Below are 14,845 nucleotides of genomic sequence, written 5' to 3' on the forward strand. Positions count from 1 at the left end.
CAGTCTATTTTGCGGACAAGTTCACGGTCACGGTCTTTTTACTGTCGCACCGGTTTGGGGAACACGTTGTTGAATTTTCTGCCAGCGATAATTATCAACTACAATGGGTTTCGGAGATTTGAAGTCGAAAACTGGGCTTAAGGCTCTCGATGACTACTTGGCCGACAAAAGTTACATCGAAGGGTAATGTAAAAAATTTTAAATTAATAAATCTTAATGCTTAAAAAATGTGGTTTTCGTACCCACTATGTTTGGTAACAAAGTAGCGTTTCGACTTTCGTACTGATATCAAACTCAGTAAAAAGTAAGGGCATTTTTCGATAAAACAACACCGTTTGTGTTTTGATTTAATTTATAGTTTTATAGCAAACAAGTAAGTTAATCAATTCCTGCTGGCATCATGACCTGGTAGTGAATGTTTACAGATTCCAGCCCTCCCAGGCAGACACTGTGGTGTTCAAGGCCATGTCTGGAGCTCCTGGGGCTGAGTTCTCGCATGCCCTCCGCTGGTACAACCACATCAAGTCATATGCATCAGGTGTAGACAGGTAAGTTGAGCAAACTTCTGGGAAAACTTGGCATAATTCATGTGCGTAAAGTGTCATCCCAGATTACACTGTGCAGTCTACACAGGCTTAAAAGGGTTGACACTTACCACCTACACTTGACTTTTGTTGATAAGAGACTTCCTTGCAAATTTCAGAAAAGCCTGCTAAAGCTGCATATTGAGGCTCACACAGTGGAGCATGTGTTTGTAGCTTTGAAATACTACATAGTTTCTTCTCATTTTGAAATGGAAGGTTGAAGAAAAACTGGGAGCCAAGACCCACCCGCATTGTATTGGATTCCGCGCTCAGGGCTTTTTCTCTTTCTTTGGGACCCGCCAAAAAACAACCCTTTCCCTCGGATTTTTTTCCCCTCAGCAAGTAAATTTTCCCCCAGACTTAATTTTTTTCCCCTTAAAAAAAAAACATTTTTTTTTTAAACTGTAAATCACGGCCGTTAATCACGCGCGCCACCTCTTTTTTGAGATGCATTAATAAATGAGCCAATGCAACTTCCGAGGTTGCGCTCAGGCCCGGATGTTTTGAAATTTAACGGATAAGTTTACAGGGTGATTAGGTTTAATATGATTTTCAAGACATTTCGCAGTATTTTAACAAATCGGCCAATGTAGTGCGATTCAGCGATTATAAATTCATCTAAAAATGTACAGAAACATTCAATCACAACCCATTTGGAAACGTGAGGACCATTATAAGTTGTGGCATGGTAGAATTCGTAAATGCAAATCGATGTCTTTTGCCTGTGTGACGAGCAAATTCCCTGCCAATTAAATCGCTCATTACATAAAACGATTGCTTTGAACCTGTACAAGTTAATGCGTGCACAAAAACGTCGGCTTCTAGCCGATCTAATAGATAAATTTATATTTTTCAAAAAGAGATGGAGCCAATGCCAAGGAGGTGGCACTCAGATTAGGAGGTGGCACCAATGCGCATTTATAGCTAATTTGAAGTGAAATATTTTTTTGCTATGGTTTCTATTACGCTTACAGGACTTACATTATTTTTGTAAGTTGTCTACTTCAGCACATTTGAGTTGTGCGTTTTAATTAGAAAAAGTAGTTTTCTAATGATGTATTGATGGATTTAAACGATCGTCTTTGTAATATAACAACATTTAACATGATTTATACAAATATGTTAACGGAAAAAGACCGAGCTATCTTCATATTTTGGAGTTAATAGTTGGGAAAAACAACATAACTGAGCCTAATTAAGATTTGTTGACCTTGGTCTTTTAGTAAATTAAGCATTTGGATTAACGGCCACAAATCACAGTTTCAAGAAGAAGTGTTATCTTATACTTATTTCGTGAACTTTCATACTGTAAACAAATATTGATGTCGATGAATTATTTTGATAATATTGAACATTAAGTTATTGGTTTGCTTGAGTATTACAAATTGTTGGTATACACCGTACAATATGTTTCATTCATGTTGGTGACTTCTTAATTGAGTTGATCACTTATATATTTAAAAAAAACTACATTATATTTATTACATATTAAGTTTATGTTCTGTAAAGATTTGGGCCTTCGTATGTACGTTGAAAAATAAATTTAATATAAAAAATATCATTATCTATCAAATCTGCGTCATGTGATAATGTCATTTCGATACGACTGTTAATTGATAACATCCTGCATTGGCGCCTCCTCCTATCATTAGCGCCACCTCCTAAGCATTGGCTCCATCTCTTTTGGAAAACTGCAAAATTATCTACTACGTCGGCAAGAAGCCAATATTTTTGTGCATGCAGCATCTAATGTATGTTGTACGCAATCGTTTGATGCCGTTGGCGATTTAATTGGGTGGATATTTTCTCGTCACACATGAAAAACTCATCGGAATGCTTTTTAAACTCCACCATGCCACAGCTTATAAAGGTTCTCACGTTTTTAAATGGGTTGAGAATGCACGTGTCTGTACATTTTTAGACGACTCAATCTTCGCTGAATCGCACTACATTGCCCAATTTTAAAAATAATGCGAAATATGCAGTACAAACATATTAAACCTAATCACCCTGTAAAGTTGTCCATGAAATTTCAAAACATCCGGGCCTGAGCGCCACCTCGGAAGTTGCATTGGCTCATTTATTAATGCATCGCAAAAAAGAGGTGGCGCGCGTGATTAACGGCCGTGTAAATACATAATTTAACCTGATCCAGTGTAGAAAATATAACATATTGCATAATTAAATTATCTGTTGCCTTGAATTTGTTTTGAAAACAGCAAAATATGTTAAATTGATAATTTAAGACTTTCCTTATTTTCCCCAAAATCCGGCGTTTTGCGTGATTTTTTCCCCCCAAATCGGGCATTTCACGCAATTTTTTCCCCTCATAAAAGGCCAGGCCTGTCCCCAAAATCAGATAAAAAACCCTGGCGTTATAACGGTGCACGTTATATTGGATACAGTGTATATGTCAGACAGTTAACTATTTAAACAAATAAACTTTAAATGTAAGTTTGCAATCAATTTCAGTATATGAACTGGATCAAATGATTTAACTTTGTATAAAGCATTGATTTTTGTAATGACTTGTGAGCAAAATTTCATGTTAACCAGCTCTTATATAACAATGTGCAGTATACAAGTTATTAATTCAAATCCAAATAGTCACTTATCCTTGAGAACAATAGGATTACATTACAAGACATAAATGTTCATAAAGTACTTAAGATTTCACTTAACATATGAGGACCAAAGATGGTAAATGATCATCAGTTTTATTTAAAGCTAATATGTGGGGCTAAATGCTAAAAGTTCACCTAAGCCATGTTGTATGCACACAGCTTACCTGGTGTTGCCAAGCCCCTGGCCCAGTACGGTGGTAGTGGCGGTGCTGCTGCCGCTGCTGATGATAACGAGGACAGTGACTTTGGTGACGATCTGTTCGGGGATGATGACGATGGAGATGATGAGGAGACCAAGAGAAGACTGGCTGAGTACGCTGCCAAGAAGGAGAAAAGTAGGCAACATATACCTTGGATTTTGTTTTCTGGCTGATCTGTGACAACAATGTCTGCCTAAACTGGAGTATTTCCTTATATGAGTCTTCATTTAAACAAAAAAATACCTATAAAAGGGACACAGCACACATGCATTAAGCCCAGTAATCCCAGAACTTTAAAATGTGTCTAACCCTTGTAAGACTTAAATTAAGCAATAGACTGTAAGATCCAAGGCAAATAATTAACATTTTAAATAAAAATAGGCTTAAAATGTTGCTTCTGTAGTTAACAATAATTAAGGAATTGCAACTTTGAAGGAAAATTTTAAAAGAGCATTATTTTGTTCTTCTAAATTTTACTTACACAGATAACCGTGTTTTATCAAATACAGTTCCAAGTTGATAAATTCATATGCATACAAACAAATAGGCACTCACATACAGACATGTTAAACATTCTATGCAATTTTGTTTGGCGGTTGGGCACAAAAGCTGCATGTTATCTGAAGATTGTATAAGGCCAAATAAAAAAATAGTCTTGGTTCAGGGAACATGGCCAGAAAAATGTAGGAGGGTAGGTAGGTTTTTCTTTTTTTTTTTTTTTTTTTACCAGTCGACTGATTTCAGGGTGAAAAAGGGTCAGTTAATGCACCCATGATTGTTTAAACACTGACCAAATGATTAACATTGCACATGTGGTATTTAGTCGTTGTATATTATTCAATATTCCTAGCTCTTTATGCACTTCTTCAGGGCTAGCGCTGGCCCAAAATTTCTTTGAGCCAACCATTTTTTGTTTGTCTGTCTGTAATAGTGTGACCTTCATATTCAAAAGTGAACAAGCCATCTTTATCAGTCTCTGGTGTTTGGGGTGTGACCTTCAGAATTTTTTTCATCATGAGACCTGACCTAGTCTCCGACAGGTGCTCAAGAGTCTGAATAGTGGCTGTCAAAAGGAGGGTAACCTCAGAATAGCACAAGTCTTTCTTCTGGTACATTTTTTTATAAAATGGCAATGGGTTTGAGCGCATCGCACAGGAAGTGAGCAGTGTACATAAATTTGAATGTTGCTATTGGTTTGTACAGGCTAAGGGCGTCACAGTACATTGATTTTGATTCATTATCAAAGCGAAGCCAATTGTTGTCAAGTTTCCATGACTCTTGGAATGCTCTAGTGTTTTGTGTTTTAATTTATTTTTTTTATGACTCTTTTTCGTCCAACGACGCTTTAAGGTTAAAGACGCCATGTTAGCGACTGTAGAGACAAAGTGGTTAATTCCATTTTTATAGTAGACTAGATGAATGACTCTTCCTATGTGTTAAAAATACGAAACTTTAATAACAATTAAACCGCGCGTGTTTTTCACATTTTCATTTGATTAAAATACGCTGCTGTCAGTTAGCATAGTGTGCGAGTAAAACAAACAAATTAATTAATTATCATCTTTTCATTTGATCGGAAATTGACAGAAAGTTGTAACATCATCGACATAGAACTAATTATTTAATTATCACTTTTAAATTCAGATCAATAGACAGCTTGGAAATAATTAAATTATTGTCAGGCTTCTTTTCATTTTTAATCTTTAATAATACGACATTTGCGACCGGCCGCTATTTTGTTTGCAGACGACAATTTTAACTGTGTATTCAAAGTGCACAGTGTCTGCGCATGAATTACCGAATATTACTCCTTCGCTTTACCCATTTTTACATTTCATTCAACAACGTTATTTCATGTGTAAGCGAGCTCAATGTTGATTGGCCAGCTAGCATGCGCACTTCAATAACAATAAGGTCAAGCAATGTCTCGTATACAGGTGCAGACCAGTTTTTGTTCACTGTTCAAATTGCGAACACTTTCATTGAAACAAAGAGAAAAATATAGAAAAACCAATCCAGGTTTAAATGGTGGCTGTTTTCAATGAAATTTTACGAGATTTTAGCATTTTCGCCATCAGATTTTTTTCCATGGACCAAAAAATCGTTAGGGTCGGGGGCAAAAAAAAGGGGCGGTCGGGTTCCCTGAACCAAGACTATTTTTTTTTTTGGCCTAAGCTGAATTATTGTAAAAACACCACGATTTTTCCCAATCCAAAGGGACCCGGCCCCATTCCCCAAATGGTGAAAAAAAACACACTGCAATATGTAACACTTTGATTATAGAGCCGGTGCTGATTGCCAAGAGCTCCATCATTCTGGACGTGAAGCCGTGGGATGACGAGACCAACATGGAGGAACTCGAGGCCAAGGTCCGCTCTGTAAAGACCGACGGGCTCCTGTGGGGAACTAGTAGGTGGCTTTATTACATAGTTATACATGGAGGAACTCGAGGCCAAGGTCCGTTCGTAAAGACCGACGGGTTCCTGTAGGGAACTAGTAATAGGATTTATTACATAGTAATAAATGGAGGATTTGGAGGCCTAGGTCCACTCTGTACAGACTGATGGGGTCCTGTGGGAAACTAGTAAGTGGATTTATTACATAGTAATACATGGAGGAACTGGAGGCCTAGGTCTGCTCTGTACAGACTGACGGGCACCTGTGGGAAACTAGTAAGTGGATTTATTACATAGTAATACATGGAGGAACTGGAGGCCTAGGTCTGCTCAGTACAGACTGACGGGCACCTGTGGGGAACTAGTAATAGGATTTATTACATAGTAATAAATGGAGGATTTGGAGGCCTAGGTCCACTCTGTACAGACTGATGGGGTCCTGTGGGAAACTAGTAAGTGGATTTATTACATAGTAATACATGGAGGAACTGGAGGCCTAGGTCTGCTCTGTACAGACTGACGGGCACCTGTGGGAAACTAGTAAGTGGATTTATTACATAGTAATACATGGGGGAACTGGAGGCCTAGGTCTGCACTGTACAGACTGACGGGCACCTGTGGGAAACTAGTAAGTGGCTTTATTACATATAATAAATGGAGGAACTGGAGGCCTAGGTCCACTCTGTACAGACTGACAGGCTCCTGTGGGGAACTAGTAAGAGGATTTATTACATAGTAATACATTGAGGAACTGGAGGACAAGGTCTGCACTGTACAGACTGACGGGCACCTGTGGGAAACTAGTAAGTGGATTTATTACATAGTAATACATGGGGGATTTGGAGGCCTAGGTCCACTCTGTACAGACTGACTGCCTCCTTTGGGAAACTAGTAAGTAGATTTATTACATAGTAATACATGGAGGAACTGGAGGCCTAGGTCTGCTCTGTACAGACTGACGGGCACCTGTGGGGAACTAGTAGGAGGATTTATTACATAGTAATACATGGAGGAACTGGAGGCCTAGGTCTGCTCTGTACAGACTGACGGGCACCTGTGGGGAACTAGTAAGAGAATTTATTACATAGTAATACATGGAGGATTTGGAGGCCTAGGTCCACTCTGTACTGACTGATGGGCTCCTGTGGGAAACTAGTAAGTGGATTTATTACATAGTAATACATGGAGGAACTGGAGGCCTAGGTCTGCTCTGTACAGACTGACGGGCACCTGTGGGAAACTAGTAGGAGGATTTATTACATAGGAATACATGGAGGAACTCGAGGCCTAGGTCTGCTCTGTACAGACTGACGGGCACCTGTGGGGAACTAGTAAGAGAATTTATTACATAGTAATACATGGAGGATTTGGAGGCCTAGGTCCACTCTGTACAGACTGACAGGCTCCTGTGGGAAACTAGTAAGTGGATTTATTACATAGTAATACATGGAGGAACTGGAGGCCTAGGTCTGCTCTGTACAGACTGACGGGCACCTGTGGGAAACTAGTAGGAGGATTTATTACATAGTAATACATGGAGGAACTCGAGGCCTAGGTCTGCTCTGTACAGACTGACGGGCACCTGTGGGGAACTAGTAAGAGAATTTATTACATAGTAATAAATGGAGGATTTGGAGGCCTAGGTCCACTCTGTACAGACTGATTGGCTCCTGTGGGAAACTAGTAAGTGGATTTATTACATAGTAATACATGGAGGAACTGGAGGCCTAGGTCTGCTCTGTACAGACTGATGGGCTCCTGTGGGAAACTAGTAAGTGGATTTATTACATAGTAATACATGGGGGAACTGGAGGCCTAGGTCTGCTCTGTACAGACTGACGGGCACCTGTGGGGAACTAGTAAGAGAATTTATTACATAGTAATACATGGGGGAACTGGAGGCCTAGGTCTGCTCTGTACAGACTGACGGGCACCTGTGGGAAACTAGTAAGAGGATTTATTACATAGTAATACAAAGCTCTGGTGTGACATTGTATATGAGCAATGCTATTGGAAAACTGGGCTTAATGCATATGCACAGTCTGCACAGGCTAATCTTGGATGACACTTTAAGCATATCTATTTTGTGTGGTTAAGAACATGGAGGCTTGCTCAACTGGTAGATTGCCATACTACAAATAAAGGTTTGGGGGGTTTGAATCCTGGCCCAGCAACGTCACTTGTTTCGTCTTGTCATTAAATCATTTTTACGGCCATTATCCCCCTCCTTTGACTAAAGTAGGACAGTTGTCATTTAGTGGCATGAGTATGTGTACGTAGTACTTGAAAACCTGCTGACCCAGGAAAAGTGTGAGTTTGTATACTGACCGCTGTAATATGACTGTAATACTGTTGATATGGCAAAAAAATCCAAGCAAATAACTATTTGGTAAAGATTTAAAAATGAAATACTGTGTTAAGTGTTTAATAAACACAAAAAATAAATGAAAATTATTAAATTTTGATTTTAAGACTTCTAAGTCAGTTTAGTTCAAGGTTCTTGACTTCTAATGGTTTTAACAGTAAATTTAAACACTAAAAAGCCCATAAACACTCAAAATCTACGAATATTTCGTACAATAGTAGGAAAAATTAAATTAACACATAAATAATCTTTGTTTCTTATAGCAATAGTTAAAATTTCAACGGCGAATGTGGTCTGGTAACATTGATTTAATGCGATACAAATGCTCGGTATTTTTTTGTGTCACAGTAAATTCAATGTGAATTTCCAGCTAGGCTATCCAAACTTTACAAGCGAACGTGAGATTGGCTTTGGGTAGATTTGGAAACATGAATGCCCGAAGCCAGTCTTGTGTTCGCCTGTAAATTTTCGGACATCTTAGCAGGAAATTAATATGGAATATATTGTCGCACAAAAACAAAAATGAGCATTTTATATCTCGTTAATTCTATGTTACCTGACCCCATCTAGCGTTGAAATTATGGCTATTGCTATAAGGAACACTGATTTTTTATGGGTTAACTTTATGTGATGAAATATTTTGCGAAATATTCGTTGATTTTGAGTATCTATGTAACTTTAAAACTGTGTCAAGTCAACAATACCAAAGTGGTCACTGCTGTTCAGTTATGAATTTGTCTAATCAATTATCCTGTAGTTAATTGTTATAATGTATTTCACTGTAATGTGCCTCGTGTGATTGCAGGCAAACTGGTTGCTGTTGGTTACGGAATCAAGAAGCTGCAGATCAGCTGTGTTGTGGAGGATGACAAGGTATGTAGAACCACCGTAATGTGCTGCTGGGCTGGAATCTAATTGTATACCAGTATGCAAATTGACCCAATCCAAATCTTATAAGTGTATATTTTCCCCTAATGACTGCCTATAATTCCCAATTGAAGGATTCCAAGGAAAAAGAAATATTGTTAAAAAAATGTCAAAATTAAGTTCATTTCCCTATCGAGCTCAATAAAATTATCCTAAGTTCATAAATATTCAAACGTTTTTTTTTAGGTCACCTGAGCGATAGCTCGGGTGAGCTATTGTGATCACTCGGCGTCCGTCCGTCTGTCTGTCTGTAAACAATTTGTAAACATCTTCTTCTACTAAACCATTGAGCCAATTTCAACTAAATTTCATGTGGAGCATCCCTAGGTCATGGGACAAAAGAATTGTTAAAAAAAATTTGATCACATAACCAAGATGGCCGCCATGACCATATATGGTAAAAACCTTAAAAAATCTTCTTGTCAGAAACCGCTCATCAGATTTTCAAAAAATTTCACAGGGATGACCTTTGAAGGCTCCCCTGAAAAAGTTGTTCAAAGAAATTTGATTCGTCAAAAAACATGGCCGCAGGAGCTCGTTGAACTTTGCATGTTTATTCGTTTTTGCCTATTTTTTGAAAACTTTCAAAAATCTTCCACATTTTTTGTCCGATCCTTTCCAAATTTGCACAGTGTCTTTATATCAATGAGGACACGAACCCTACAAAAAATAAGCATTATTGGTCCATGAAGTACAGAATTACCTCCCCTTGAATTGAGAAAATGGTGTTTATGCAATTAAGTCCAAATTTTTCATCCAATTCTTTCCAAACTTGTAAGGATTTAGCATGGTTCAAACAAGGGAAACAACAACGGTTTATGCATGTTCTTTTTATTACAGATTTGCCACCCATTAATTCATTCAAAATCTCATTTTACAGCAGAGATTCCAAATCTGACCTGTAAATGAGCCCCATATTTACTGCCAGTGCTAGTTTACCTTTTCCCATTTGATCATTCTTAAGTATTGGTCTTGTAATGCTGCTACTGCTTCTGCTACTGCTACTGCTACTACTACTACTACTACTACTACTACTACTACTACTACTACTACTACTACTACTACTTCTACTACTACTACTACTACTACTACTTCTACTACTACTACCACTACTACTTCTACTACTACTACTACTACTACTACTACTACTACTACTTCTACTACTACTACTAGTACTACTACTACTAGTACTACCACTACTACCACAACCACCACCACCACCACCACTATTACTACTTTTACCACTACTACTACTACTACTACTACTACCACTACTACTACTACTACTACTACTACTACTACTACTACTTCTACTACTACTACTACTACTACTACTACTTCTACTACTACTACTACTACTACTACTACTACTACGACTACTACTACTACTACTACTACTACTACTACTACCACTACTACTACTACTACTACACCACCACCACCACCACCACCACCATTCACAGTGACAAAAAACGTATTCACACAATGGCTGCTACTACAACTTATAGCCCATATAGGGGGGCATGCATGTTTTACAAACAGCCCTTGTTTCTATGGGATTTTAACCACAACTGTTCATGTTTATCTCCGACACATATTTTTAGGTCACCTGTCATGAAGTGACACGGTGAGCTTATGTGATCGTGTGATGTCCTGCGTCCGTTGTGCATGCCTGCGTGTGTCTGTGCGTCCGTCCGTCAACAATTTGTTTGTGTAGACAGTAGAGGTCACAGTTTGCATCCAATCTTGATGAAATTTGGTCAAAATGTTTATCTTGATGAAATCTGGTTTGGGATTGTATTTGGGTCATCTGGGGTCAAAAACAAGGTCACTAGGTCAAATAATAGAACAACCTTCTGTAGACAATAGAGGTCACAGTTTTCATCCAATCTTTATGAAATTTGGTCAGAATGTTTATCTTGATGAAATCTGGGTTAAGATTTTATTTGGGCCATCTGGGGTCAAAAACTAGGTCACTAGGTCAAATAATAGAAAAACCTTGTGTAGACATTAGAGATCACAGTTTTCATCCAACCTTTATGAAATTTGGTCAGAATTCTTGATGAAATCTGGGTGGGATTGTATTTGGGTCATCTGGGGTAAAAATCTAGGTCAAATAAATAGAAAAACCTTGTGATGACAATAGAGGTCACAGTTTTCATCCAATATTTATGAACTGTGGTCAGAATGTTTATCTTGATGAAATCTGGATTGGGATTGTATTTGGGTCATCTAGAGTCAGGAACTAGGTCACTAGGTCAAATCATAGAAAAACATTGTGTAGACAATAGAGGTCATAGTTTTCATCTGATCTTAATGAGTCAGGTTAGCGATTCAGGGCCATCATGGCCCTCTTGTCATTTTAAAAGTACTTCTGAGCAGAAAACAACAACACCAATTGCCCTTTTTAAGTCAAAACAACGCGATATATCCCAATTCAAAGTGCCCCAGTCCTATTCCCAAATTTGGGACAAAAACACTGTATGCACATGGCCTAACATAACCCAGAAATTCTCATGAAATTGGAAGTAATACACATTTTTGAATAATTATAAAGGCAATTTGACCCATTCGTAGTCGCCCTACAAATACAATTTATTGACAGTGGCCTTTTCTTAAAGGATTCAAGTTTAAAAGGCTTCATTTCCATCCCTTAGATACTAAAACCTTAACAGACTGCGAGTTACTTGCAGGCTGTTATGGTTTTATGCTGGTTGTTGATAGCTATTTTTACTTTGCTTCCATGTTTTTTATGCTCCCCCCAAAAATTATGGGGGGAGCATATAGTCGCTGCTTCGTCTGTCCGTGCGGTTTTCTGTCTGTGCACAATTTTTGTCCTGGCTATTTCTCAGCAATTAATGACCGCAATTCAATTAAACTTTATGGGAAGCTTCACTACCAAGAGGAGATGTGCATATTATCAGCCGGTTCTGGTCGGATGATTTTTCACAGAGTTATGGCCCTTTGAAATTTTCTATAAACTGTACATATAGTGCAATTCTTGTCCCCCCAACTACTGACTGGAATTCAATGAAGCTTTATGGGAAGCTTAACTACCTTGAGGAGATGCGCATGTTATTTGTGGGTTGTGGTTAGATGATTTATTTAGAGAGTTATGGCCCTTTGAAATTTTTAAGTTGCTAAACCATCCATCGTATTATTTTGTACAAAGTTATGCACCTCAAGACGTTTCCTTTAATCTGAATATATAGTGCAATATTGTGACAAAAAAAACTTTTCGGGAGCATCACCCGTCTTCGACGGTTTCTTGTTTTTTCTTGCTAAGAGATGGCTCTTTAAAAAATAAATAATAATTTAGTAGTTCAAAGCTCACATGTTTACAATTAAAAGAAGTTTGTGAGTCAAATTTTAAAATTCTAAAAAGTTTGAGACTAAAATTTCACAATTTTGAACAGTTCAGGACTCATTTTTTCACAATTTTTCATAAAATGAGAGAGAGAGAGAGGGGCAAGACTACTTTTCAAAGATTAGAAAAAATTCCTTGGCTTCTGAGTGGGAAAGATTAAATGGCTGACTGATCACTCTTTTGCCTGTTGCAGGTTGGCACAGACTTCCTGGAAGAGGAAATCACAGCCTTTGAATCCCACGTGCAGTCAGTGGATGTTGTAGCGTTCAACAAGATCTAAAGTGCTAATAAATTATTTTGCTGTAGTCTGTGTTGGTCTTTTTGTTGTGTGGTGTGCTGTAAGAATATCTTGGTCTCAGAAGTAAACATGATAGACCTGAGGGAAAATTATGATATAGTTAAAAAAAGGCTTTTATAAAAGCAGGACGTAACATTCCTATGGATTTCATACATTTTGAAAACACACTTATCCGACTCATTTAAAATCCAGATTTAGATGTGCATATTGTCGCGTTTGTGAAGTGGGTGTGTATTGAATTGTAGTGTACACACGCTGACTAAAATTAAATATAATTATTTGAATTCAACAGCATGGCATAGCAATGACGAAATCGTTGCGTTCTCACCAGCCATGCTGTCAATGTATTGCTTCAGTCAGGGGATTTAACGAATGCGCATTTATTTTGTACAAATACAAAGGTATTGATCCTTTTATTATTGAATTGCAGGTAGCCCTTAAAATAACTATGATTGTTTCCCTATAGGCTATAAGCGGCACAAAAAGCAATTGCAATACTGAAAGGGCTCATACTGATCCTACTTGGTTTGCACAAATAGCTCACTTCTGTCTGTTAACTTTTTTTTTCAGAACAAAATATAAAGTGATGCATTTATGTATTTCTTTAAATAAATAATGGCAATACATAATTTGATAGAGCTTTAATTTACAATAAACTTTTTGTATCACATCTTGCAAATATCGTATTGCACGTTCTATAGTTGGGCTCCCACGCTCGTGTGATCTTTCCCTACCCCGATTTGCCATGTGTAAGTGACCATGGTCTTTCACCGAGTTTTAATATAAAGAAGTGAAACTCCAGCTGCTGGAGCAGTATTGCATTCTCATTATATACAAAAAGTTGGTCCTTTATTTAAGGCAAGTGACCAATTGCCTTAGGGCTTGGATACAAAGTGATGCTTGTCCATACGTTGGCACACGTTGCTTTGCATTTTGTTGCGATCAGTTCATGATAGGCATTTATTGGTGCCACGATGTTATACAATAACATAGGTCCTTAAGGAGTGTTTCGATCGCACATGATCATCATGACTGGATATCCTGCATTGTTGCGTTATGATACGATAAGATGCCTAATATTCAATGCGTTCCATGACAATTCGATAGGACTGTGGTTACGAAAAGATACGACATGACCTAAATAATATCAATACAACTCAATTGACTTCCCCTGCGCGGCCATATGACTGGTGTGTTCATTTGATATAAACTCCTTTATACGGCCATTATCCCCCTACATTTGCTTCAAGAACGGCAGTTGTCAGTTACTGGTTATAGGTACGTGCACTAAGCACTAGTTAACTTACGCCGTTATATGAAGGAATGACGTTGAAAATGTATGAAAATCAAACCGACAAACACACAGCAGTAGCAAGTTTTCCGTGAACATGTATCACCTTTGAGAGGGCAATCGCAAGGTAAGCTCCCCTGTTTCACAGCCTGTAAAAGATCTATCTGCCGACATGGGAGAGAAATGTCTGCAGAAGCTACGAGCTTGTTATCGGTGGACTTGCTATTTCGTATCGGTCATTCATCAATTGCCGAAATATTTGTTTCTTTTACTGTTAAATAGGACCAACAATTACACCAAGTTGTGACTATTAAATTACCTGAATTCAAAACATTACTCATACAGCTTTTTGAAAATGCGTCATTTATCTGGACTTTTATCTTAATTTATATCAAAGCTTCACTCTGTACTAAGTCATTTGTAAGTAGGTTCTATACTTTGGGAGCGGCATGCGAAAATAACTCTGGCTGGCTTGTGCAGAGGTGGTTAACGCGCGTCATACCTGTCCGGTTTCAATTCCTCATTCCGATGCAAGTGGACTGGGTTTGTGTTGACCATAAGGGACAGATGAGGGTTTTACCCGAGTTCTTTGGTCCCTTTAAACAGCGAAGTACAACACTAACATTTGCATATTTATGTGAAAATTGAAAAGATAGAACGCAAAGCAATAAGTCTCTTTACACCTTTCTTTAGCCTATTCAGAAAATAAGGTAGGAGTTCTGGCATACAGCCTGGTCCCCACATGACATTAACTTCGGTCCTTACATGGAATGCACTCCGGTCCTCACATGGC

At 38.1% G+C, this 14,845-nt stretch overlaps 1 protein-coding gene across 1 annotated transcript; it reads left to right on the forward strand.

The window, feature by feature from the left end:
• Positions 1-13: 13 nt before the first annotated feature.
• LOC127842573 (elongation factor 1-beta-like) lies at positions 14-12,768 on the forward strand. The gene is made up of 6 exons (XM_052372137.1): positions 14-183; positions 426-548; positions 3,368-3,543; positions 5,692-5,817; positions 8,975-9,042; positions 12,657-12,768. Exons 1-6 carry the CDS (start codon positions 104-106, stop codon positions 12,741-12,743), a joined length of 660 nt encoding a protein of 219 aa, XP_052228097.1. The 5' UTR covers positions 14-103; the 3' UTR covers positions 12,744-12,768.
• Positions 12,769-14,845: the final 2,077 nt, after the last annotated feature.

This window comes from Dreissena polymorpha, chromosome 8 (genome assembly GCF_020536995.1).
Source record: "Dreissena polymorpha isolate Duluth1 chromosome 8, UMN_Dpol_1.0, whole genome shotgun sequence".
Taxonomy (NCBI): domain Eukaryota; kingdom Metazoa; phylum Mollusca; class Bivalvia; order Myida; family Dreissenidae; genus Dreissena; species Dreissena polymorpha.